This window comes from Desmodus rotundus, chromosome 4 (genome assembly GCF_022682495.2).
Source record: "Desmodus rotundus isolate HL8 chromosome 4, HLdesRot8A.1, whole genome shotgun sequence".
In the NCBI taxonomy this organism is placed as follows: Eukaryota; Metazoa; Chordata; class Mammalia; order Chiroptera; family Phyllostomidae; genus Desmodus; species Desmodus rotundus.
Window position 1 is genome coordinate 11,703,730 of NC_071390.1, and position 27,565 is coordinate 11,731,294.

Below are 27,565 nucleotides of genomic sequence, written 5' to 3' on the forward strand. Positions count from 1 at the left end.
TGGCTGTATAAGGTATAATACAAGACAGCATATATTCAATGTGAGTCAAATGTCAATAATTGTTCGCAGCCCTGAGGAATCGGAGCTGGGGGGATCGGGAGGAAGCTGTTGATTTCATCAGGAGGCCAAACCTCAGTGAAGCCAGGGAGGCTGGGTGGGGTTGGCGCTGGCAGGAGGTGAGAGGAGGTGTGCGTCCGGTGAGGGGGGTGGTGGGGGGGGGTCAGGTTGACAGGAGTGAAGCGCTGGTGTTCAGGAAGAGTGACAAGAACATTTGGAAGACACGGGGCCTTGTATGTAAGTCAAAGCCTTTGGTGGAGTGGAGCAGGTGAGCCACCTGATAAAAGGGGTCTCTTATTAGGAGGTGTGCAGGGGAGGTTGGGCACGAGAGTCCCGTAGGAGAGTGAATAGATGCCTCCCCTAACTGCTTTGTGTGGTTTCTGATAAAAATAGCAATGCATTTGTGCCTTCCTCTGTTTTCTCCAGGCTCAGCTTACAGACGCCCATGAACCTCTCATGGAGGCCGTCTCCATGGTGCCTGGAAGTTCAGAAAAGGCAAAGATGCATGACCCAGATCTTTCTGTGGACGGAAAAGGGGAAGGGGATTGGAGAGAATATGGATCACAATGAAATTTACCTAGGGCCCAGAATTCATACTCGTGGGCTCATCTGAGATAGGCTTGCCTGGGGTAAGCAAGGTCCCGGGAGTGCGGCCAGCCTTCGGTTCCCCTTGTGCCCCTGTGCCTGGTACTCCACATTACTGAAGTACCCTGTGCCAGCATGGAGGGCTTTACCACCCTCCATGCTGTTTGTGTTATAGGCCAAATCTTAGAAGGCAAAAAATAACCCAAAACCAAACCAAAACAAAAAACCCAGGTACATGGAGAGATATTATTCTGGGTGACATCTTTGTCGTTTTAGCTGGTTATAATTAATATTGTTTGCGCATGAAGCTTCACTAGTGTTAAAAACACACTTAGTACGTAGTCAAAGATTTTATTAATAAAAGAGGTGCCAAAATGATTCCCTTCCAGCCAGTTCTCTTCACTTACTATTGTAAATTCAATAGTAAGTGAATTAAATACAAGCCTTGCTTTGGGGGCCCATTTTTGCCATCTGGTTGGACTTCTAAGTATCTTCTTTCCCAGCAATGATCATTGATTTTTATGGACATTTAGAAGTTAATGTGAAACACTATTTCAATATGTCTTTTTGAGGGCTAGTGTTTGCTTCCAGGATGATGCGTTAGCGAGTAGTTATTTCTGGTGGGAAGCTGCCCCCTCACGTTACTGTTTATGAGTCTCTGTTTGGCTATTTTGAGCTCTGGGCTGCAGCGTCTAGTTCTTTTGAGCTTCAGTGCTTGATACTTTTAAACATACTCTCTGGCTTTTGGAGAGAAGACGGATTTAATGACGCCCTACACAGCAGCAGTGGGATCTCTGATGGTTTGGGAAGACACTATGTCAAAGTCTACCTTTGTAGTTTTTATGAAGAAAAGGTTTGAGAAAATAAATAGAGAAACATCTTAGATGAAATAAAGTACTTTCAAAGTTTAGCTGGAGTCAGGGATGGAGGACTAGGATGGGAAGTGTTCGGTGGCCACAGTGCCAATCCGCCAGGGAGCGGTTCAGAGTTTCACACCTGAGTCTGCCCCACGCCCAGCTGCAGTTCACGGGGGCTGGGGGGCGGCGGGATGGTGCTGGCCCCGGCAGGGTGGAGCAGGGTTTTGACCTGGCTGTGGGGCAGGTAGCCCTTCTAGAGCACATGGCCCTTATCACCGGAAACGAGCAGGAGGTTGCAGCCCTGCAGGGCCTCCACTTCCCAGGAGCAAGTTCAGAAGGACTCCTTTTGCCTGTGATGGGCTAACCAGCTGGCAGAGAGCCCGACCCAAAAACCAGTGCTTGCTCTAGAAATGAGAGGAAAGGACCCACCTAAGGCTCCTGGTCCCCAATTAAAATTCTTGTGTTGCTCAAAACTAAATAGAAAACATTGATCACGTTCATGTCAATTTCATCAACCCATGTGAACTTAAAAGGCCGCACAGAGGTGCCCTAAGGAAGCAGCAAGTACAAGAAATCTCTAAAACTTTAGAAGTTGTCTTGAAGCTGTCTCAATAATCTATACTGGCATAACGACTACCCATTTGCTGCCAGGTCTTTCTATAAAGATCTGTGCGTTTTTAAACTTACTGGAGCTGGTGAAAGGAGAGGTTAAAGGAAATTACTATGCACAGTCCCAATGCATTATTCTTTGCACCTCTCATGACTTTGAGAAACACCAGGGTCTGGAAGAGCAAATGAGTCAACCGAACTACTGATGTCCCCGAAGGTTGAAATCCAGGGGAACCCGTCGAGTTTGAGGCTCGATTCAACTTGATTCAAAAAGAGTGTTCCCAGTATTTCCTTAGATACCACGGTTGAAGGTTCTTGAAGAAGAATCAAAAGAAGTGAAGAGGAGGACTCTTGCCCGTAAAGTGCTGTCATCTTGAGGGAAAATAAGATATGCACATAGAAGAATATTGAAGAAAAATCTCTAGGGTATTCTGCGATGTGCCTCCCTCCCCCAGGATTGTGCTCCTTGCTGTGGAAGGAATCTGCAGTCAGAATGAGGTCCTTCCATCTGTACACTCCCTCAACCCACAGGACCTGTTTGGTAAGGAGGAAGCAGGTGCGAGAACAGCGGGGACTCCGGCAGGTTAGAGAAGGCAGCAGGTGGTGAATGCGCTGTTTTCGGGTAACGTGATCACATTCATAGGATGGTCATGTGTGGGTGCGATGGACTCAGGCCATCATCTTGGGTTAACTGGTTGGAAATTATAAAGAAGGAGGTCATAGCTGTGGAGTGTGGATCTGAACAAAGACTGATGAATCCACAGTGGAAAGCTTCTTTGTAGGTTCTATGTCACCTTGACTGTCTTTAATATTTGCAATTAGTGCTCTGGCTGGTGTGGTGGCTCAGGTGGTTGGAGCATTATCCCATAGACCGAAAGGTTGCAGGTTCGATTCCTGGCCAGGGCACATACCCAAGTTGTGGGTTTGATCCCCAGTCAGGGTGCGTGCAAGAGGCAACCAATTACTATTTCCCTCTCATACTGATGTTCTCTCTCTCTCTCTCTCAGGAATGAAAAAAATATCCTCAGGAGGTGAGGATTAAAAAAAAGTTTGCAATTAGTAAAGACTGAAAACTGAGGGTGGGGAAGTAGTCACCTCAGACAGGATCTTACTGTAATCAACACTAGTTCATCTAGATGCGTTAGTGAGTCATGGGAACTAGAGGAATCCTGGACGAGTTCTAGTAGGTCCTTAGGCAAGCAGTGTAGTGATTGGTTCATACCCCATCTACTCTCTATCTCAGCTGCTTGCAGGAATGATCCAGAAGAATCCTGGATTCTTGACCTGAGGCCCTTAATCATATGGGCATCACGCAACCTTTGGGAACTGGGGGTTAAGAGGGAGGTTTCCAGCATTGGCTGTTGCTTCCCAGTCCTTTGGCAGCAGACAACTTGACTCTCAGGCTTTGTTTTTGGACAAGTTCCTGCTGCCTCCTCTGGTCTTGTCTGAACACGTTGACCAGGCCCAAGCCCCCAGCATCCTAGGGCCTGCTTCTCTGCCCTGTCTGAATAACCCACAGCTGCACAGGGTTGAAAGAGACACCGAAGTCCAGACACAGCAAAGCATCCCCTTTGCATGAACTGAGGTCCCGAACAGTAGTTTTATCTTGGGCGAGTTCCCTCTTCTTTCCTCTTTTGCCTGTTCGTTTTTATTATCTCATGTTCTATAATAGGTAAATAATTGGCTTCTCCTATTTACTGCACGAAGAGAAAGCTATGGGAAAGTATTTCCAGAGTGTGAAAAAATAGACGTTGGGCATTTCAGCTACTGCTTTTCGTGGAGTGGGAATTTATTACTCAGCTCAGTAACAATCCTGGCTCAGACAAAGCCGCTGTGTGGGCAAGCAGTCGGTACCTTTCCTAAATGGCACTGCCAGGGACAGCTTTGTTCATATTTGAGACAGCATGAACCAAGGGCATCTTTCCATCAAAGACGGTTTGATTATCTCTGAATCTCAGACATAACACGAAAGTCATTGAGACCTGGCCAATGGATTTTACTGGTATGAGATATTGCATAGCTCCCAAAGGATGGGAAACAAAAAGGGGAGGGAGGCAAGGGAGAGATCAGAGTCCAATAATAAATAGCTCTTTGTGCCAGTCCCCACCCCTCAGCCCAAACCACTGAGATCATAGAGTAAGTGAACAGCATGCACAGGGCAACTGCCCCAGCAGCTGGGCAGACGGTGACCAGATGTGAACTTGTCTCTCCGCAGTGTGCGGCTGCGACCTGGCACAAGGCGGCTTCTTCATAAAGAACGGGGAGTACCTCTGCACGCTGGACTACCAGAGGATGTATGGGACACGCTGCCATGGCTGTGGGGAGTTCGTGGAAGGAGAGGTGGTGACCGCCCTGGGCAAGACCTACCATCCCAACTGTTTTGCTTGTACCATCTGCAAGTAAGTGAGGGACCCCCGGCAGAGGAGTGCGGGGTTCCGCTGCCACAGCTTGGCGCACACACCTTGAGTCTCAGTCGTGTTTAGTCTTAAAATATTCTTTTTCTGATGTGTCCTTAGAATTCTTTATTTTTCTACTGTATTATCCATCTTGGTCAAACAAAGTAATTTATGATGTCCTCTACTAAATAATAGGACTCATTGTGAGTGGCTTGAAACCAAGCCCGAAAGCCCTCTAGGTCTCAAACCACTTTGAGCAATGAAACATCAGGAGGAGATGACATAACTGATTAGAAAGATAAGACTTACTTGGAAGTAGACGTGCTTACACGCATGTGTGTGGGTGTGCATGTGCGTGTCTGTAAAGTAGTCTCATTTTCTCCAGAGCAAGAGTGGGCACACTATGCTCCCAATTAGACCTGATACCTGCTTTTGTCAATGAAGTTTTATCGGAACACAGTCACACCCATTTATGAATTGTCTATGGCTGCTTTCAAACCACAGTGACAGAGTCAAGTAGTTGTGACGAAAACCAGAGGATCCACAAAGTATAAACAAATGTCCCTGAGCTGGTATTTTAGGAGAAAAGTTTGCCGACACCTGCTCCCTGCTCATCTCTCATCTCCAAGGGTAAATCTTCCCAGACCAGCTTGGTGAAAACGATCTGTCAGAGAGAAGGAAGTGTGAGTGGCAAAGTGTGCTTTTGTTGTTTTGCTGTGAGTACGGCACACTGTAGAACTTAAGGGGGATGAGATTCACCACCAGGGCCGGCTACTGTACTGACCTATCCAATGGGACAATCCCGTGACTGTCGGAACCATGGGGACATTGTTGTTCCATGTTGCTGTGCTGTCTAAAAACCACAGTTCATAGAAGGTATTTTGTTTTGTTTCTCAGCATTTCATGTTTGTGAGCCAGAAAGGTATAAACTCTAGGGAGGCAAATTTAGTTGTATGTAATTAATTAACAAGATAATACTTATAGATGAGTCATAATAAGATTTAGATGAAATATTCATAATAAAATTATTTTAATAATAGTATAATGAGTAGCCCATTTCTCAATACATTTAAAAAAAATCATAATTAAAATGTTTGGATTAATGAGCTGAAAGTTGTTGTGTATTTAACCAAAGGCAAAGATTCCTCTTGGCCCCTCCCTTTCCAGGCGGCAGCCCACAGGCTGTGTGACAGCCCAGCACTGGTGTTCAGGAGCCCTGAGCTCCAGGCCTGCCTCCCAGGCTGACTTGAGACTTGTGTGAATAAACTTTTCCAAGGTGGTTGCCTGTCTGTAACATGAGAGGCTGTGCTAGATGTGAGTGATTCACCAAACCTGGATGATCTCCGGAATCTCCTTACAGAGGGTCTCTTTAAAAATATCCGTTTCTAGTCTTCCAAAAACAAAACCCCTCTCATGCTTAGTTAGCTGTTTCTGGAGGGTCCCCAAGTACGAAGTGACTCAGCCAGGTTGGAAGGCCCTGGTCCAGAGAAACTCTAAGAGCCCTCCCGATCCTGGCCCTGAGACATCATTGTTTTGGTTGGTAAGGATGGATGGACATTTATTGGCAATAACCACATCCCTGAGCATTTGAGCCAGCAAAGAGGTGCTCACTATTGCTGCTGCTACTGCTGAGCGACAGTTTTTCCACCTGAGTCTACAAATGCATGCACATAGGATTTAATTCATTTCATCCCCCTAGCAATTCTGCGAATCAGGAATTGGTATCCCTATTAATGCGTGGCTCTGAGTCTCAGAGGTTAAGGGACTTTCCCAGCTTAACATTGCAAGGCTGAGATTTGAACTCAGGTTTCTCACTCTACATCCAGTTCCCTTTCTATTGCAAACAGGCAAATAACAGAACATAGTGGACCCATGTGGGCAGAGGACATAGGGAAGGGGAAAACTACCTGAACAGGGTCATTTATGAAATGACAAAACTTAAAGTTCAGAAGACCTGGTCCCGTGTTGAGAACTGGACTCCAGCTTGGGGCATAGTAGGTCTGTACGGGGTCCAAGTTTAAATATGTAAGCTTAGATCAGAGGCAGGGTCTGGACCAGAGTGAGGCAAGTGAGGCTCCTAGAGGCACCATGTAAAGGGGCGCTCACATTCAGTGTCGTGCAGTGCAGGGTCAGCTGCTGGGAGTCAGGGCCTCCTTAAATGCTGTGCCCTAGGCGCATCGCTGGCCTCACCCTGCCCCCGGCCCTGAAGGAGGCAATGAACCTGTGCTTGTGCTGTGGACCCTCAGCTCTGACGCCCTCCTCACCATGCAGTCTGGGGGCTCATTCAGGTTTATTGAGTGGGATCCAGTAGTCCCGCTGGCATCCAGCACAGTGGGACTCTGATTATTAAAGACAGAGTATGTTCTGAGCTGGTGGGCACGACCTGCAGCTGCCGGTGGCCTGGCCTCCCTAGCTGATCAATCCAGGCAAGCCACTGGGCCTCACTGGGCCTCGCTGGGCCTCATCTGAACAATGGAAAGGAACGCTGCACCACCTCTGCTCCGCATTTCTGAAGTTTAGGGATGTGAGCATTTACAGCTCTCCTCGAGGACTAGCACCAACCGCATGCGTGGAGCTGTCTCTAGTCCGTATTTACTACCTATGTGTGTACTAGAGTTAATTACCACTGCAGGGCAGCCGAAGGGCAACGTGAGGCAGGGCAGCAGCTGTGAAAGTAAAACTCGGGTCAAGAAGCTGCCCGTGGTCTTGAAGAACCAACCGCTCTGACTCAGAGGTGTGGGGGTGCTTTGCTTGTGAGTTTCCCATCTCCAACCGTCACAGTCACGCATTCGAAAACTCAGGCTTGCGGAGATTATGGGCAAATTGCCCAAGTGCAAGTAAGTAGGCATGGAAACTCATATGGCTATTGATTAGTGACCTCTTTAAAATGCCATCTGCCTGCTGAACTGGAGAAGAAACCGATAACATGCACACGGGAGGCAGTATTTTTTGCAAAATGCGCTGTTACTAATGAATGTCTCATGTGAAAGGAATTTCTCTTTCTGAAGAGAAGCTGATAGTAATTTTTAAGCAGGTATTTATAGCGTTGTCATATTTCTCCATAAGAGACTGGGCCCCCACCCAGCACTCTGTTACATTCAGGTCACCCATTCAGGTGTCCTGGACCAAGTCTAATTCAGCATAATTTATCAGATAGGTCTTGGGAACTGAATGAGTTAACACTGGACTTGTAACCAGTTCTCTTGGGAGGGGCCTTAAACCTGAATAAGAATTTACGGCATTCAAAATGTTTCTTCATGAAGGACTTTCCATCTGGAAAACGGGAAATTTTACTGTGTGTGCCCTATGAGGGACTCATTGGGACACCCCCCCTCCACTAGTGAGGAGAGGGGTACCACCCCCTTTTACTCTCTGGGTGCCCGTGGAAGCCGTGCATTCTCCCTTCTCGAGCTGAGGCACGTTTATTTGCTTGGACCATAGCCAGCTGGCTGGCTTGGGGAAGGTGGCATTTCAGATGTTTTCGCTGGTGCTCCTCCAAGAAGTGAATTGGCACCAGAGGGCAGCAGGCAGAAGGAATAAGGAACTGGAATGAAATTGCTGGAATAACCGCAGAGCAATGTCTTTCTGTCTCCAGGCGCCCCTTTCCGCCCGGAGACCGCGTCACGTTCAATGGGAGAGACTGCCTTTGTCAACTCTGTGCCCAGCCGATGTCATCCAGCCCTAAGGAAGCCTCCTGCTCCAGCAGTAAGTGCCCAGCTCCCTGTTGACATGAGTTCCTCATAGCCCCCAGGTAGCTTAGGTAGGCGCTTGCCCTTCTGTGAAACTCAGTTAGCTGAGGCCAAGAGTGATACTATCTAAGGCATCTCCAGTTGTAAATCATGCAGCTTTGATTAAAACCCATGCAATACAGAGCATCTCCCTTATTGCAAAGAGACAAATAGAGTCGGACACTGAAAACTGTGCCTCTTGACAGTCAATGAGGGGCAAAGAATTATAAAACTTGCATCAGAAATGCCGTCTCTCTAGTCATGGAGGCTGAGATATGAGAGCACTGGGTGGCAATGTGATATCTCTATGTGTTAAAAAACTGTCCCCACTGTGCCTAGGACATATGAGATGATTTATACTCTCCCTTAGTGATTCTTTTTTCTTTCTTACCCTTAAATAGTCTTTGTCCTCTGGGAAGGGTTCTGACCCTTAGCCTTTGGACAGATAATTCCTGAGTACCTACAATGCCCATTGTTCACACTGGCGACGCAGGCGTGGACAGAAGCAAGTCAGCATCCTCAAGAAGCTTACTGTCTGGTGGCAGCAGACAGACAAGAAATGCAAACACGAACATGTCTAATATGTGGGGAAAATTAAAGCAGGAGGAGGACGGCCATGTTTACAGGGCTCAGTCAAGGGGACTCCCGAGGAGATGGCTGGAGAAAGCCGGGCCATGCTACATGGTGGCATTTGTCATTCTTCATGAAGGTCTTGTCTGACCTGTGGGAGTCCGAAGAAAACCAGCCCCTCCCAAATAAAGCAGTAGTAGTCAATCGCACTATTTTTTCTCAGGAAATAACAGTGAGTAGGCCAGTTAACCTTTAAGTGAGATGTATTGTGAACTCCTGGCACCAAACAAGGACACTAGGCCTAGGTCTCTTTCCCGGGGCTTAGGAAGTGGGCAAGGGGTTTGCTTTAGTTTCAGTGGATTTTGCCAATCCTTGGGTGACCTGGGGGGGGCAGAATTATGCCCTGCCAGTCTGAGCCCCTGAGGATGAGATAAGCTGCTTCTGCTCCGGAGGAATTCTGCGCAGTTTGTAACAGTGATTCCAAATCTTCCTGTTAAAGTAGAAGAATCCTGATGCCTGTTAAAAGTGGGAATGTTCTGACCAAAGCATTTGCATAGAAATTGGATTTTGACCATGGGGAGGGAAGAAGAGAATAAACGTTAGGGCATGTTATTCAATAAAACTGAACCCTTTGCATGAGGACGTATATGCCCTGCTGACAACTAACGGGGGCCTGGGTGGGACAATGGCTGAAAAGTGCTGTAGTCCTAGACCCTTAGTAGGATTTCCAGTCCTCCACTGCCCTTGCCTCCTCTACCCCAAGCAGGCCATGCCAGGAGAGGACAACAGCCGTAAAAGGGCATCGTGCCCTTGGCCTGTAAGAGGAATGGCTGTGTCCTCAGATTCTGTGGAGTCCTTTCGTCCACCCATCATTCTCGATAGGTAGGGAAATCGAGGCCCACGGGCATACTCAAGGACCCAACAGTAAGGTCAGGTTGGAGGCAGGTCTTTGGGCTCCTGGTTCGGAGCTCTCTCTCTTGTTTCATCTAATATTCCTCATTGTTTGGATTAGGAAACAAAAGTGGGATTTTTTCTTTTTTTAAGAACTGGCAGGAAAATCAATGTGCACTGTTTGTTTATTTATTTTGTAAGATTTTACTTATTTATTTTTAGAGAGAGGAGAGGGAGGGAGAAAGAGAGGGAGAGACAAACATCAATGTGTAGTTGCCACCAACTGGGGACCTGGCCCTCAACCCAGGCACGTGCCCTGACATGTAAGGGAATTAACTGGCGACCTTCCTATTCTCAGGTCAGCACTCAGTCCACTGAGCCACACCAGCCAGGGCAAAAGTAGAATACTTTTAAAGTCTTCCAGTCCTTTCCATCCATGCAATTTGGGAAACTGTTTCCTAGTCATAGCTCTACCAAAATGGTTATTCCAATTTTTATTAAATACTTTTTTCTTTTCTACTGTGATATGGCATGCAGGTTATGTAAATAAAAAAGAAATAAAAATTTTAACTGTAAAAATGTGTCATACTCCAATTCACTACATCTCTAGTGGCAGACGTATTACCTATTACTTGTGAGCATGTTGTTAGCACAAATCCTGGTTTCTGCCTTGCTCCCGATGGATGAAATCCCAGTTCTGTGCAACTGCCTTGACCATCAGTTAGTTCATTGTTATTTTTGACAAGTCCTTGTCTATTTCGATAAGCACTGAAATAGCATTCATGGGGCACGTGGGTGGGGGCGTCTGCCAAAAACCAAGCTCGGCAACGTGGGTGTGCGCATGTAGAATCCCCAGACGAGGCAGGCCCATGGATACTCGAGCAAGGGAGTTTTCAGCAAGTTTCTGAAATTCAGGGGAACATACTTAGAAAACATTTGGCTGTTATTGATAATTCTTGAAGAACTGCTTTGTACAGTATTTTAAAACTATCCTGATGTGACTTTGATTTTTTTTTTAATTTAACTTGGCAAAGCTTTCTGAATAAAAGCAAAAAAAAGGAATCTCTTTTTTGATAATGTTCACAGAGTCAATGAGAGATAACAGAGCCCAGGTCCTCTTTTTTTTCCTTTGAAACGTTCTTTGAAAAATGAACGGAGTTATTTCACATACTGTGGTGGTTTTCCATAATCACCGAATAGCAGGTGAAGACAGCGTGAGAGGGAGAGAAGAAGTGAAGAGTGGCCGGCAGAAACCAAACGATTTACACGAAATAGTCTCGGTTTGAGCGTCCTGGACAGAGGTGCGGTTTCCGTGTCACCTGCTCAGGGGCTTCCTTGTCTGTGGGGCTCTTATGTAGAAGCAACTCCCGCTGAAGCACCAGCGACGTCTCGGGCACTCGGCTCTGTGCTTCCTTCCGCCTTGCAATACCACTTCTAACCTTTATATCTATTTTATTTTCTTTTTCCCCCTTTAATCGTTTTATTTTCTAAAATTTTTTTCTGTGTTCCCAATTTTTTTATGGTTGTTCAAGTACAGTTGTCTCCATCCCCCGCCCCCCCATACCACCCATCCCCACCTCCCACCCTCTTTGCCAACCGGAGAGATTTAGAATCAGAAAGGAATGGAGGGAGAGGGCATGGCACAATGGTTGAGAGTCTGGGCTCTACCCTTCAGAGTGCCAGGGTCAAGTCCTAGTCCTCCCTCATCAGCCCTGCAGCCGCAGGCAAGGTGTTTGAAGCCTTACCACCTCAGTGTCCTCATCTAAAAATTGGAAAATAGTTACATCCAAGGGCTGTTTTGAGTGTTAAATGAGATACTGCATGGGAGGAGAGGAGAGGATAAATGTGGAGAGGACACTTGGAAAAGCAGTGCAGGGGGAAACCCCAACAGAACAGAAGCTTTGTTGCTCCATGTCCCGAGAAGTGAACCTGGAGAGAGGGCGCAGGGGCCGGGTCTCGGGAGGCCCTGAGGAGTTTGGCAATGTCGAGCTCCTGGGGGCAGTTTTTAGAGGGTAACCAGGTGAAAACAGCGTTCTAGAAAGATGGAGGTGGTAACGGTGATCGTGGTGTGCAAAATTAGCGACCTGGCGTCAGTGCTCGAGGTTAGGGAGAGCAGACGAGCGCGATGAATGGAAGAACCACGTCAAAAGAAGATATGGGACGCATTCCCATTCAGCACACATTTCTGGGAGCACCTGCTGTGTTCCAAGCACCAGCCAAACCCTTTATTACACACTTAATATATTGCTGCGGTACGTACTGCATTTTAATCATTTCGCTCTGCCCACCTCCACCACCAGGACAATGGACTCATGAAACGTAAAGACCCTGTTGTCTTTCTCTCTTATTACACAAGGTCTGGCGCACACAGCACTAGGCCCACGTTCTGGAAGTTGGATCAAAGCCATCTCAACGTGGCTAATAGCAGTCTTCTCTTCTTAAACACGTTGAAGTGTTCATTGTAAAAAAAATACAAAAATTACAGAAAAATACAAAGAAAGGGATAAAAATCCCTGAAATGTCATCACCAAAGTTCACCTCAATCAACATTTTGGTGCACATTCTTCTGGATTTTGCTTGAAGTGCTATAGAAATGTAGACAATTTTACACGAATTCTTCCTAGAGCATTTTGCTCATGTGTCTCCTTGTCAAAAATCATGTATTATTTCGAGTGTCCCATAAAAGGCTGAAAGCCTTGCATCTGCGGCAGCCCCACTGGCAACAGGGCCAAAGCCATGCCTTGCACTCCAGTGCGGCAGTTATTCCCACGGGTTAGCGCTTTTTGGGTTTATCTCTCCGACCAGACCATGAACTGCATCACGGCAAGGGCTGTCTTTCTTTTGAATAGCATTGTGTACACAGCAAGTGCACAAATGTTCATGTAATGAGTGAGCCGGTGCCGTCCCTGGAAAGCCTTCGAGGACGCCGACCCCAGCTCCGGCACGCGGAGGTCTGACTGCCACCTGAGTGACGATTCCTTTTGTGGTTTTGTCACATTACACAGGGACAGACAGCGTGAGGACACAGGAGGAAAGGTGGAATGGCATGTATCAGCTTTTTTTTCCCTCATTTATAAGCTTTTTCCCTTGTGTCATGAAAGGGAAGGTGGTTATTGCTTCAGATACACTTGTTGGTGACAGAATCACAAGTTTTTTCTTTAAAGTAGAAATGTCAGGGAACTTACTTCCCCACCTCTGAGTGAGAGATTGCGGGGAGACCTCACCCCTGTGGGCATTTAGGGTGCCAGTCCCTGGCATGGCGTTTCCAATATTGCTCTGGGAGGTTGGAGTGGGGTTTAGAATTTGCAGAGTAGAGGGGATAAATGGTAATGGGGAAAAACACATTAAAAATAAGTTAAAAATTAAAGAATTTATATAGTAGGCAGAAGTTTATTGCAAACAGACAAGTTATGTTGCAAAAAGGAACATTTATATTCAGGTTTTTCAGACTGAAATCCCTAACAGTTACAAGTCAGACATAAAGAGCCCAGAGCACCAATTATCTCGGAAGTGTTATCGGTAGATGAAAAGTTAATGGCATTCTGTTATTTGCTATTTGGTCTCATTAGATGTGCCTCTTTCATATTGAGCCCCACACCTTCTAATAACTTATCAGTGAAACTAGAATTTTAATGACTGGAACAGCAGCCATCATTCCCCAGTTTACTTTGAACTTTTCAGTGGCAGTAAAGATTTAGCTGCTCACAGGATGGCTATGGATACCTGTAGTTGGATATTCCTGTAGCGAGTCCCAGAAGGATACTGAGAAATTGCTGTTAGTACTTCTCTCCCAGCAGGGAGGAAAGGAGTGGCTAGGAGACAGGAAGGAAAGGAAATTATTTTTACTATATGAAAAAAAAATTGTAACCCTATGTATATATTACCTATTTAAAACCAAAGTACTAAATAACATAATGTTAATTTTACAAAACAAAAGGCCCATTCATTCCAGACTGAAGTTTCAGGGCAGTTTGCCCTTGCTATGACCTTCAGCCATATTCGTGTTAAGCGACTGGTCGCATAATGAAAGTACAAAACTTACGTGCTACCTCTTCTTTCCTTCTTCCTACCTTTGGAACAGAGCGAATGAGCTGATGTTTGCTAATGACTCCTGAGTCTGAGAAACTGACGCAGAATTCAAGCCTGATTTCCTCTTTGGCAAGAGCCTGGGTATGCTGGGTGACCAGAGCCAGTTAACAATTAATTATGAAACTCTTCCCTCAGTTAAAGTTCACAACTAAATTAGGGAAATCAATGCAAGAACAAATCTTCTTGTTACAATTTTTTAAAATTGAGGTAAAGTTCACATAACATAAAATGAACCACTTAAAAGTGAAACATTTTAGTACATTCACGTTGTATGTTCGACCACCACCTTTGCCTAGTTCCCAAACATTGTCATCACCCCAAAGAAAGCCCCTTCCCCACTAAGCATCGACTCCCTCTTTCTCCCAGCCCTGACAACTACCGGCCTGCTTTCTATGTGTTTACCTATTCCAGATACGTCCTATAGATGGAATCATACATATGTGGCTTTTTATTTCTGGCATCTTCCACGCACGTAGCGTAATGTTTTCTAGGTTCATCCAGGTTATGGCGCTTACCAGTACATCCTCTTTTTTTGTTGCTGAATAATATCCCATCGTGCGGATAGACCACAGTTTATCCATTCATCTGTTAATCGACATTTAGTTCATTTCCCCCACTTGGCTTTTGTGACCAGCGCTGCTGTGAACACGCTTGTACAAGTATTTGTTTCAGTCTCTGTTTGGGGGTCTTGGTACAGTGTTAAGGAAGGTTTGCTAAGGACGATCCCAGATCTTGAAGGCAGTGGCTCCCAATTTTCTGAACCTGGAACTGCTGGGCCCGTGTCCCCTAGTGCTCACAGAGTGTGGGGCTGAGGTGTGGGCACCACTGAATGCCCCCAGGTGACTACAGGTATCAGCCTTCATCTGGGGTGCCCATTTTCCCCCCTTTTTTAAATATATTTATTGATTATGCTATTACAGTTGTCCCATTTCCCCCCCCCCTTTCCCCCTTTTTTGCTCGCTTTCCCACTATTCCTTCCTCTTTGCATCCCTTTTCCTCCTCTGGCCATACATTGAGTAGGGGACCATGTGAGCACAGCCTAGTGGTGGAAGTCTTACCCTAACTTTTCCAAACACTGTCCAGAAATGGATCAAAAGTGCTCAGGACTCAGGCTTTGAGCTTAGGACTCATTAGGAGAGTCTTCCTGCAGAAGCATGTGTAACCATCGCCCTTTTGAGGGGTTCAAAACTCCTGTTATTAGCCAGGTATGGCACAATGTTTGCGAGGCGTGTCTGGATTCCACATTGTAAGGAGAAAGGAGAAGTGCTCCAAGCCCACGGAGAAGTACTGGTTGAGCCATGTGCTACGTGGGTGGTCACTTGCCCTGTCCTGGGAGAAACCCCAAGGCAAGAACACCTTGCCCACAGAGGTTACAGCTGGAACTTGTCACCCACGCAGGTTGAAAATCAGTATCCTTGAGGCTGCCTTGAGACCTTAGGGCTTTCTGAGAGCATCTCTTGATTGGGTGGCGCTTGGCTTTGTTTTCATAGCTTCCTGTTTTCCTCTTGCTGTCCTGGTGGCATTTGTAGTCAAAAGAGAATCCTACTTCTAATCTCGGGACAATCCCTGTGATATTTGCATCATCAGAAATGATGCTGAGCAACCGCAGTGGACAAATGCAGACCGACCGTGCAGGGGAAGAGCCAGAAAAGCAACGATCCTCTCCGCCTGTCCACCAGCTGGGCTGTCGAAATTGTTAGCTGGGAATTTTGAAGTTGTGAGTGTGCTTATTAAGATTATGGTTTATTCCGTCCGTTTGCCTCTTCTTTTCGTCATCATTCTGAAAGCATGCGTGTGAACACACACACAGGTGCTTTGATAGAACTTGGAACCTGAAAATTGGAGCAGGTGACAAAACAGTGTTAAGGCTTTATGCCAATACTTTTTATTTCCCATCAGAGAATCTCCATTGCATCCCAGCGAAATACAGGCTTGTTATTATTTTCATTTGTCGTTCAGGGAAATGGAAAAGATGCTGATTAAGAGATTCTTTTGCAAGGCAGTAGATACTGTCTTTAAGCAGATATTGAAGTTCTCAGCTCCTAACTGGTTTTCAATGTCCTTTTTAAAGTATATGTCTGCTCCATAAATGTATACTCTCAATATGTGGCATCCTTAGTGTGTATAAGTTACCCATACAATTTACCCTGCTCCAAACAGGCCTCCCTCGACCCATCAGAATCGGCTGCTGCCTTCACACCTTAGTGCTGTGGCACATTTGTGGGCCAGTCCTCCAAGGGCAATTAGCAGAGCCTCAGGCAATAGGGAGTCTCAGATTCTCAATCCTAATGCTTTTGGGTTGGTACCAAGTCTATTTCTTTGATGCTCACCCTCATGCCTAGCAGCATTAGCCATGGGGATTCCTGCTTAATAACTTCATAATCAATTAGGAAGAGAGGAAAGGCGCATAGCCTGGCTCCTTTTAACTTCCCATTCACATTCTAGTCATGAGCATGGAGAAGAAAAACACACCAATCCTGGCTAAAGGAGAGAGCGTCTTAACCTTGAAAATCCCTAATACTCCTAACAGAATTTTGTGAGCGCTGGTTTAGGGATCAGAATTGGACATTTCCAACATGTAAATGGTCTTACACTTATAAAAATTATGACCAAAGTAACTGAAATTCTGTAAAAAGGCAAGATGTCCACTTCACTGAAATTCTATGAGCACATATACTCTTGAAAAAGAGGAAAGATAGGATCTTTGCCACACATGAAATTACAGAGGTCTCGGGAACTGGCCGCCCCGGGCCTCCCCTCCACCGCCCTGGGGAAGCCCGGTCCCTCGTTGCTATTGTGGCCCATGCAGACTTGTTGTCGTGCAGCGTTTGTGTTCCAAAGACAACAAGAACCTTCCTTAAAATAGCAGGTCAGAGACCACCCTGGCTCGGCAGTGTTTGCATCGTGACCGTCAAGACAGCAAAGGCAGCAACTGACTTAAGCAGGGCCAGGGTGATTGTGGAAGGTCTGGTTCAAGGTTACGTAGTCAGCAGCACAGAAGCCTTTTAGAATAATTCTGGGCCATTGTTAGTGAGCTCGAGAGACAAATTATTGGTAGCATGGAGACCCCTTTCGCCATAGAGTGGCAAATACAGCATCTACGAGAACGTTCTGACCCCTCCTCCTGCCCCCGCCCTCAGTATTTGCCTTGTGATGTCATACTGCTTTTTTGGCTAATAGCAGCATCGAATTTCAGAAGTTAAAAAAAGTCCGTTTAAAAACTAACTCTTGAAAAATGCTTAGCCTGACATAGCAATTTCACATTCTTTTAGTCCTCTACTTATTCTCTCTTTCTGGTTTTATTTTCCTAGCTTTTCTTATGGTGACCCCCCACCTGGGTATTGGCCAAGGCATGCCAAAAAAGAAATCTGTGGACTTATTTCAGTGACTTGGTTTAAAGTTCCTTTTTTAAAAATGGACTGTGGCCAGGCAGTATTTGTGAACTCAACACGTGTCTGGTTTGGAACTGACAGCACTGAAGAGCCCACGTGGAGGTGAGAGGAAGTCAACATTCAGTCAGATCTACTGGTCAGATCGATGTTCTCATCACTATTCGATGATGTGGTCTCTGGGCCAAGGGAAGATTTTTAAATATCCAAATCCTTTATACCTTAAAGAGGTAAAAATTCTAGGCCAATTCTTATAAAAAAAATAACATAAGGATTTTTTTTTAATCCATAGGCTGCAAACTGCAGGGCCTACAAAAAGGCCGGGCTGGGAACGTGGGCGCTGGGAACGTGGGTGCCGGGAACGTGGGCGCTGGGAACGTGGGTGCTGGGAACGTGGGTGCTGGGAACGTGGGTGCGTGCAGTCAGTGCAAGCGTGAGGACAGGCGGCCGCCAACGTGCAGACCCTGTGGAGCAATGGAAACGCTAGCAGACAAGAACTGCCTGTCCTGTAGAAAGTGGGCAGCCACCGTGTGCCTCCAAACAGCAGCCCCCAGGAAGGCATCCACGTGTCCGAGGCTAATCTGACGGGTGTTGAAGTCTTGCGTTTAAGGCAGCTTGTTAACCTGAGAGAGTCTGACCCACGTTCAGGTCACACTCCCCTGTGTCCCTTCTTTCTCTCTCTTTTGGATGGAGCATCTGTTCTCTAGCGTTCTAGCTTCACCATCTTATCACACAAGATCATGCACAGTCCAGGTCCTCTTGAAACAGTGGAATGACAAGATGCAATGTCATTACATTCAGGACCTCAAGTTAGCCACACCGTGGAACTGAAATTTGCCTTTTACTTTCCTTAAAGCTCCCTAGATTGAGTCCTAGCCAGGCATAAAGTGCCTTGAGTTAATAGTCTATTAAAAGGACACCACTTGAATATTTTATAGGGTCTCCAACGTCTTACTCCACTTTCTATTAATAACAACCTAAATCCGAAATGAATTCATTTCTATTTATTTTTCATTTGTGTGTATAGCTATGAACTTATGTGCTAATCTTTGTTGATGACAAATATTTTTTTAATTATTATTTATTAAAAAGGATTTCAGGGAAAGCTTGAACTTTCTGGAACTTATACGGGCAACAATTTAGTACTGAAACTTGATTTTTTTTATTCTAAATTTTTTAAATTTTCCAGTAAAGGAAGGAAATGCTCAACTGATTCAAAAATCTCTATGGACATTTTCTTTTAATATCTTAATATCTTAGAAAGCATCAATTAAAAGAGGAAAGTCCCTCTCTGGAGCCTTTTATGATTTACATTATTTTCACAATAACTCTCTAACTGTATAGTTTTACCCTCCACTGAGCCTCATGCCCAAGTTCTGTCACGGCTGTTTTTGCCCCTTGACAGTGGAAGAGCCAATAACCAGGGAAGAGAGCCCGAGAGTAGAGGTTTAAACCCAGAGAAGCCTGGAAACTGTAGCGGCCTGGGTTCAAGTGCACCTGAGAACAGAAGCTTCCCACTCTGCAGTTAACTGGCCACTGTTGATCTGCGTGGCCTGTGCACAGCCTGGCCCACCCTGGGCCTTAGTCCCCAAGTATAAAAGGAAGCATTTCCATCAAATGGGCATCAGGGTCTCCCTGGCCCTCAAGTGGTCTGTGATGTGTAGAACACGAGCAATCACTGCCCTTCCAGCTTAGCGGGAGCCCGAAGAGTGGACTGAGATAGGGGAAGTGCGCGACCTTTCAGAAGTTAAAAGCGGAGTGGTAACAATCATAATGACGTTCATATGGTGATGATCGTGATTATGGAACCAGGGGAAGCAAAACGCCCTCCCTAGAGGCCGACAGCGGGCTGTGGTTGCGTGTGAGGGGAGAGGAAATGTGCGTCGTGCGGGATTATTACGACCGTGACAGCAGCAGACCTTGAGCGTTTGCCGCGTGCCTGACACTCGGCTTCGTGATTTCACACGCTCTCTCCAATCCGCGCCACAGCCCCGGAGGGTAGGTGTTGTCAACCTGCCCGCTTTACAGATGGAAAAACTGAATTCCAGGCGCTGCCTAGCTTGCCCACGGTCCCTGGGTTCGGCGTCAGAGCTGGAGTTGGACGCCAGGTTTCTTTGCCTCCAAAGCCTTTCATCGCAGTGAGTGTGTAGAACTGGAGAACAATCGGTGTATAGAGTCGGCCAAAACGAGGAAGAATCTTATTCTCTCCCGTTGCCGCTTCTGTTACCCTCTTTCAAAGCTCCCTCTCCTACCCTTCATATTATCTTAGGTGGATCCCGTAGCTTTCTGGTCGCTTTCAGCTCTTACAAGTCCAGTCTAGTTGAACACTTTATTCTCACCTCTGTTCCAGAGCTGCGCCCTGTTCCAGCTCAGGCCCAACCCAAACTGGAGACCTGCAGTGAGGAGGGGGCCCAGCCTCTTCTTGGATCTTTTCTTCACCCCCTTCCTATCCAGCTTGTGGCCCCTTTGGGCCAGGAGGAGGGGATTTAAGATAGAAGGGCAAATGTATAACTTTGTCATCAATGGGCTTCTCTTAGCTAACACAGACTGGTTTTTTTATGGGGCACATTTGGAATTCCTTGACAAAAGCAAGCAGTTTCTGGTGGCCCTGCTGTTGCAAATCTGCTCTCCCCTTCCCAGCCTCAGGCCCTGCTCCCTCCTGGTCTCATCATAGCCAGGCACCTTTCTCAGGTGTTCATGCAGGATGCTTGGGCGTGGGTACCAGTCACGGGACCCAGCTGCATCCCCAGTGAGCCAGATAGTGGAAGCGTACACCATTCCCACTTCTGTCTTCTCCTTAGCCTGCCCGCCAGGGGGCCTCCGGCGGCTTTCTGCCTTGCGGATCTTCCAGATTCAGCAGGCTCCAGACTTTTGGTTCATGAAAGCTTCCCAGCTCCAGGACACTCCAGTCAATGTATCCCAGGAATCTAACACCAAGCTTCTCTGGGATCCCAGAGCAGCCCGAGAGCCTGAGCATCCCCATTTACTAAACATCTAGGTAGGGAGCAGGCCTAGTTCTCTCCTCTTCTCTCGGGGTTCTCTGATCCCTTCACACAGAGAGGGGAGGGAACGCCACCATGCTCCTGCTGTGTGGACAGCTCCCTGCTGACTCCCCTGTATACCATTTCAATCTCTAATCTCCGAGGTAGGTGGGCAATAGCGGCTGAGAGTGACCAAGTGGATTCTACTCTCTTCCAGTAAGTCTGGCAAGGATATTCCCAGCACCCTTCTTTGGAAGGTTGAATATGTAGCACCATCTCTGGCTCTCAGACCATAGCCCCAAAATTCCAAGATGCTAGGAAAAGTCTCATTTCACATTCTGGTAGCTTTGATCCCAGCGGGGTAGCTTCTCCGAAGGACGATTTTGACCTTCATTCATGGTTCTAGGTACAAGTGAAGCACACGGGCCTGGGCAGGTGGGGATGAATGGGAATTTAGTAACCACATGGGTCCTTTTCCAGAGTTCCAGGTCCCCAGCCTTCTTCTCCAGAGAGGCAGCTTCATAGAAGAAGACGTCTTTTTGGCCCTTACTCTTCCGAGATGGGAAATTCTAGGAAGGCAGAAATAGTTCTCCAGGAAGACGCAGGTATTCAGGCTGACAGGACCTAAGTGCTGCCCAACTGATGACGTCTTTCTTAACTTGCAAACCCTGGTTTCCTTCCTGAGGGCCATTCGTCATTTTCTTCAACTTAAATAATTTGGAAGCCCACGTATCCATGGCTCTATGCCACACACACACACACACACACACACAATCCATCAAAGGAGACAGGCAGGGTCCCTATTACCAGGGATATTTATTGCCTTTGGACAGAATGATAGACATGTGGAGCCAGGTGTGTACGTGGTTGTTGGTTTGACCTCGCTCCTCGTGTCAAAAATGAAAGGCTGGGGGTGGAGTGGTGAAGGCTGTTCTTGGCTTTTTCTTTTCTCGTGTTTGGTGACTCTTTGTCCTTGGCACAATACTGGGGAGTTGCTAGTGGGATTGATTTCCTTGACACTGCCCCATATTCACCTCTTTCTGACTTTGGTGATAATTCCAGTGCCAATCACCAGCTTTCTATATTTATCAGCAGCTGCTTCAGTGATGTGGAAACAATTTTCTCAACAGCTGAAAATATGAAGATAGAGAGTGGGATGTGTTGTTCTTAACAAAGGAGCTCAGCTGGAATGAGCACGGAAGGGGTGAACAGTCCAGCCAAATCTCTTTGTCTCCACATCTCTTTTCCACTTTCTCCAGAACGTCAGGCTTAAGTGGGGGACATGGTTTTGTCCAGAGAGGAATGAATGGGTAGCCCCTGTGGAATACACGGGAATACTTTGCATCAGCCGATATGGGCCAGTATCCTCCATTCTAGGAGGTGGTCTTTGCTGATTTGCTTGATTTGCATTTTGAGATTTGGGGTGTGAAGGCTCATTGCAGCCTCTTTTCCCAGCCCAGCCTCACCTGCTGGCTGGCTCTAGGCAGTCGGCGTTCAGTGAATGCTTCTCTGTAAACCATTATCAAAATCAGGTGCGGAACACCTGCCCTCCAGGGGCACTGCAGGGCCTGGAGGTACAGGTCACCACCCATGCCTCCGAAGCTTCCCGACTTCCAGGCACTGTGATAACTGACTGTGAAGAATACAAGGTAGCACATCCATGACACCCTCACACGGTGCCCCATCCATCAGAAGCCCGCAGTGCAGAACGATCAGAGAGGCTGTTGCTGCCCTCAGACCGTCTCAGCTGCTGTCAGAGCTCTGGGGTATCTGGGTATATGGGTGCTTGTAGAGAGAGCAAGGCTTTGAGTCAAGAAACCTGGTTTTTAGCTTCCATTCCACCCCTACCAAGGGAAGGGGGACCACATTGAATGCCCAGCATGCGCCAAGTGCTCTGAGTGTTAAGCGAAGCACTTCACAACACAGGGTCTCTCCTCTTACAGCGATCTAGGAAGTAGGCCAGCGTTTCCCAGGTGAGTAAGTGAGAGTTCAGAGAGTGATTTCCCCAAGTCAGTGTCCAAATCTTCCCAGTCCCATAGCCCATATCCTTACTGTCCACATGCCTTCCATCTCCCCAGACCTCACCCCGGTGCAGGGCAGGCCTTGAATAGCTGTTTCAACCACTCAGAGCCCAACTGTCTGCAGGTGTAGAGTTGAAAAGCCATCACTAAAGTTTATTTTCTACTTTAAAATATTTTACTAACTAGCATCTTCCTTATTATTTTAAATCTTTACTGCCACCTACTGGTCATGCTCTAATCAGACTCAAAGAAAAATTTGAGTTCCAATTTGGATTAAAGTCTATCAATTCATCTTATGTGCACACTGGGTTCCTAACCTTTAAAAAGTATATTTATGAACACATATTATGGTCTTCCATTCTGTCTTTATAGTAAACCACTAGATGCGAGATTCCCTTTATAAGATTTTTTGGTGAGATGCTGGGATACACATAAACCCCAGCTTTAAAAAATATATATGTAGATACTTTATGAGCATATGGTACATACTCAGCTTATTATGGGCTGTACATAAAGAAATTCTAATCAATATTTATAACTTATTAGCAGATATGCTTTTAACTTTATAAATATTTACCCATTTACACTCATATGGCAAAAAAATTAAACAACACAGAGGATGTGAAGTAAAAAGTAAAGTCCTCCTTCACAGAGGGAGGCATCTTAAGGGTTCCTTTTTCCCCCTCATCCTCACCCGAGGACATTTTTCTCATTGCCTTTAGAGAGAGAAAGAGAAACAGCAATAAGTTTCCTCCTATACGCCCGAACCAAGGATCATAGGCACCCGGACTAGGGATCGAACCTGCAATCCAGGCATGTGCCCTGACTAGGAATCAAACCTACAATCTTTTGGTTATGGAGCAATACTCCAACCAATGAGCCACACAAGCCAGAGCAGAATTCTTACATTTTTCTTTTAAAGTAATGTTCTAGTCATATACAAGCATGTGCAAACACACGTATACTTTTTTTTTTTTTTTTACTATTTTTCTATTAATGAGCTTATGCTATGCAAACTGTTCTACAGCTAGCTTTTTTTATTCTATTTTGGACATCTTTCCATGTCCACGAACACATCTACCTCATTCTTTTTAACAGCACAGTATATTCCATTATTGACTATACTATAACTAATTTCACTAGTCCCTCATTAAGGTCCATATAGGCTATTTTCAGTTTTGTTACAAAAATGCATTGGGGAATGCACATATATTCTTCAGGGAACACACACACACTTTTGCAAATTTATTTGTAGAATAAAACCTTGGACATGAAATTGCTGGGTCTGAACTCATGTTAATACCCACTGACCAGAGATCACCAGAAACCATCTGTAGCCCCAAAAAAATAAAATCCAGTTTCCTTAAGTAAGGGAAGCGACCAGAGGAGTTGTGACCCCCTCCACGTGGTGTCTGAAGAAGCTGCTGTAGGGTTTGGGCTTGTAAGGGATAATGTTAGGGAGGGTTCCAGGTGGCGGGAGTAGCTCTGGTCTGGGTGTTGTCAAGAAGCAGGGGCAGGTCGGTTTATCTAGGAGAAGAAAATTAAAGTGGGTTAGAAATGTCGTTATTAAATAAGCCACCATCACAGATGTGGTCAGAAGACCACATTTTGCGTTCCTGGTGTGGGCCTTGCTTTATTCTGTGAGTGCTTTCTATGATCAGCTGGGGACAACAGTGCTGTCTTTCACTTTCTCGGGTAGATCAGTTTTAAATGTTCGTAGATGTTTAAGTTGCTTTTTAAAAGGCTGCCATGCCCTGACTTGTGTGGCTCAGTGGGTTGGGTGTTATCCATAACCGAAAGGTCGCCAGTTCGATTCCCGGTCAGGGCACATGGCTGGGTTACAGTTGCAGGCCAGGTCCCTACCGATTAATGTTTCTCTCGCACATCGATGTTTCTCTCCCTCTCTTTCTCCCTCCTTTCCCCTCTCTCTCAAAATAAATAAATAAAATGTTAAAGAAAAACAAAGGCTGTACCAATTAAGGTTCTTCTGGAGTCTTTTTAAAGACTCAATTTCCCTAAACATGATGTTATAATCAGAATAACAATGAAAATTACAATAATAGCAGATGTTCATAGAACCACTTTGTACATGCCAGCCACTATGCTGAATCCATTAGTTCAGGGGTGCCCAACCCCTGGGCCATGGGCCAGTACTAGTGTGTGACCTGTTAGGAGCTGGACCACACAGTGGAAGGTGAGCGGCCGGTGAGCAAACAAAGCTTCACCTGTATTTACAGCCGCTCCCCATCACTCACATTACTGCCTGAGCTCCGCCTCCTGTCAGATCAGCATGGCATTAGATTCTCGCATTAGATTCTCATAGGAGCGGGATCCCTACTGTGAACTGCACATGCGAGGGATCTAGGTTGTGGGCTCCTGATGAGAATCTAACGCCCGATGATCTGAGGTGGAGCTGAGGCAGTGATGCTAGTGCTGGGGAGCGGCTGCAAACACAGATTATCATTAGCAGAGAGGTTTGACTGCAGAGAGACCATGATAAATCAACGGCTTGCAGACTCATACCAAAACCCTGTCAGTGACCGGCAAGTGACAATTAAGCTGCATCTGGTGGCAGGCTATAAAGCCATACCTTCCCCCCGATCCCCAGTTGAAAAATTGTCCTCCAGGAAACTGGTCCCTGGAACCAAAAAGGTCTGGGACCGCTGAGTTGGCCCACTGGCTCCTCAGCGGAGCTTGAGCACAGCACTGATTACATCCCGGCTTCCACGTGAGGAAACCGAGGCTCAGAAAGCAGGAGAACCAGCCTGGACCACATGGCTAGCCAACAGGGAGCTGAGCTGGACTCAGAGCTGGCTGCTTCTGGGGCCCACACGCTTTACTGTGAAGAAGCACCGTCTCCTTTGTCCGATTCACAGAAGTCAGCCAGGGAGAATTTAAAGCTACAGGGTGAAGAGCCATTTAATTGATGACGACACATCTCAGAAGGTCTGGTTTAGGGTGATAAGAAAGCAGAGTCCTGTTTCCAAGGATGGGAGTTGTGAGCCGCGGTCCAGGGATCCCATGTATCGGGTCAGGCCAGGCATCCAGCTTGAGGGGCCTCACTGCTCTCCTGTCCTCACTGAATAAAGGCCTGCGACAGCTCTCCGAAAGTCACAGCCAAGACACTGTAATTAAATATTCTCCGGGCCAGCTGGAGCTCACAGGGTGTTGAAATGACCTCCAAGGAAATAAACAGATGAAGGACGTCCATCCCCTTGGATCTACCGTGGTCCAGAAAGTGGCTGCTGTGTGAGGATGGGGCCTGTGGGGCCCTTCCTCTCCCGGGAGAGGAAGCTGAATGGAATGGCACTTAAGTAAACATGTATTGAGTGCAAGATGGGGGCACACAGGGGTTCCGAGCTGGCCCGAGGGCTTGCAGTTTAGCAAAACGAATATGGAGTAACTGTGGGCTGCTGCTTTTTTCCAGATTGTGCTGGCTGCGGAAGAGATATCAAAAACGGGCAGGCGCTGCTGGCGCTGGAAAAGCAGTGGCACTTGGGGTGCTTTAAATGCAAATCCTGCGGGAAGGTCCTCACCGGGGAGTACATCAGCAAGTAAGTGACGCTGGGACCTGGGGGGTCCCTCTGGTGCCTGCTCTGGGGACCCATCTCTGACCCAACAGATATAATGAGATGCGTTCACACCCCACAGTCAATAGGAGCTTTTGGCTATAAAACTCGAGCAAAAAGATTTATTCTCCAACATTTGCCATAGTTTGCCCACTATAAATGTAATGAAATGTTAATCATTGCTTAATGTAACAATTAACAAAGCTGATGTAATAGGTTGTAACCAATGGAGCATTCAGTAATTTCACCTTCACTAAATTTTTTTCCGCCTATTTGGCACTAGCAAACCTTTGTCCTCCTTCCAGTTCTTAGAAATATGTTTAGACCACCTCCCAACCAAACAAACAAAAAAACCCAACCAAACAAAAAACACAAGGCCTAGGCACTGAGCCCATTAGGACCAATAAACAAAATAGCTCATCAGGGACTGGGTTTGTGTTAGAGTCAGACGCTGGTGCGGATAATAGAGTAGATGGAGCATGTGGGGTTTTGGGTGGGTTTTTTTTTTTTTGCTTTTTTTTTTGTTTTGTTTTCTTAATGAGGCCTGGAGAAGCTAGTTCAATGGTTACCTTTTGAGTTAAGGAAGAAAGAATGGGCATGGGGTGGGGGTGGGGGTGGGGGGCAGTGGCAATGAGGGGGAAATTTCCTCTATATACCTGTTTTGTGCTTTAGAAAATGTCCTCCAACCAGCTATATATCAGCTATTCAAAAAAATTAAATGAATTTAATTTAAGAATATAGCTAGTTTGGGTCCCATCTTGCAAAAATCTACTTCTGTTGGTCTGGGGTGAGGGTGACACACCCGGGAAACACCCCGCAGTGACGCAGCCACACGGCGAAGTGAGAAGAGCGAAGCGCTCAGCCTTTGAACTCTCACGGGAGGCTAGCGTGGTGGTCTTTCACTCTTCCAGCAATTGCACGCAATGATATTTTCACGGCGCACCAAGACAAGTGTAGGAGGATGCGGGGGACCGGATGAGAAGGCTGGGCCCCTCAGTCTGCTGAAGGCTGAGCACAAGGCGGGTGTGGCGGGGAAGGCAGCATCAGGGCCTTCCCAGAGAAAGAGGAAGGTGAGACCATGCCTGAAGCCCACCTGGCCCAGTGGCAGAAGAGAACGACGCCCGATTTTTGTTATTGAGGGCTCAGGCAACCCGGGCATTGACCCTTCCTGCGCTTCGGTGATTTGGCTGTTACTTCTGTGTGGCCCGGAGAACCACAGTGCTGTCTCGGGGTTGTTCGGTTTCATAGGTTTTGCTCGTGTCAGACCAGATCTCCAGGCACGTGGAGGCTGGTGGGTGGGAAATCCATCTCCTTGCATCTGTGAAAAGGGCTCAGAGAAATTGGTTTCAGTGGTGTCCCTGCCTGGCCTGCTCTCAGGCACTGAACACGCTTTCGTCTTGCAGGGATGGAGCTCCGTACTGCGAAAAGGACTACCAGGGGCTCTTTGGGGTGAAATGTGAAGCCTGCCACCAGTTTATCACAGGCAAAGTCTTGGAGGTAAGTGACAGACGGGCCCCCCTCAAAGCCACTCTCATTTTCCTCAGAGGCCCTCGGAAACATGAGTCTCTTTTTCCATTTTTTTCTCACCTGTGGAGCAAAGTAGTTGCAGATGACCGATGCCTTAGAGAATTAACACATTGTACTGTCTTCACAGGCAGTTTCTGCTGACAGTTTGTGTGGAAATTAGAATGATGGAGAATTTGAAGGGAAAAGAAAGAATGATAATAGGGCTATTAGGAATTATGCGGAAGGGAGTGTATATTAGACTATTTTCATTTTTAGAAGTCGGAAAGGAAGAAATGAAGAGCATATTAGAGCCACAT

The 27,565-nt window shown here is 46.6% G+C and overlaps 1 protein-coding gene across 7 annotated transcripts in view; it reads left to right on the forward strand.

The window, feature by feature from the left end:
- ABLIM1 (actin binding LIM protein 1) overlaps positions 1-27,565 on the forward strand; it is a 258,566-nt gene that overhangs the window by 139,468 nt on the left and 91,533 nt on the right. For all 7 annotated transcript variants that reach the window (XM_053923090.2, XM_045191346.3, XM_053923087.2 and 4 more), the window contains 4 exons: positions 4,324-4,507; positions 8,100-8,209; positions 25,601-25,727; positions 27,146-27,239. In XM_053923090.2, the coding sequence (XP_053779065.1) occupies positions 4,324-4,507; positions 8,100-8,209; positions 25,601-25,727; positions 27,146-27,239 (515 nt within the window). The remainder of the gene's footprint in view (positions 1-4,323; positions 4,508-8,099; positions 8,210-25,600; positions 25,728-27,145; positions 27,240-27,565) is intronic.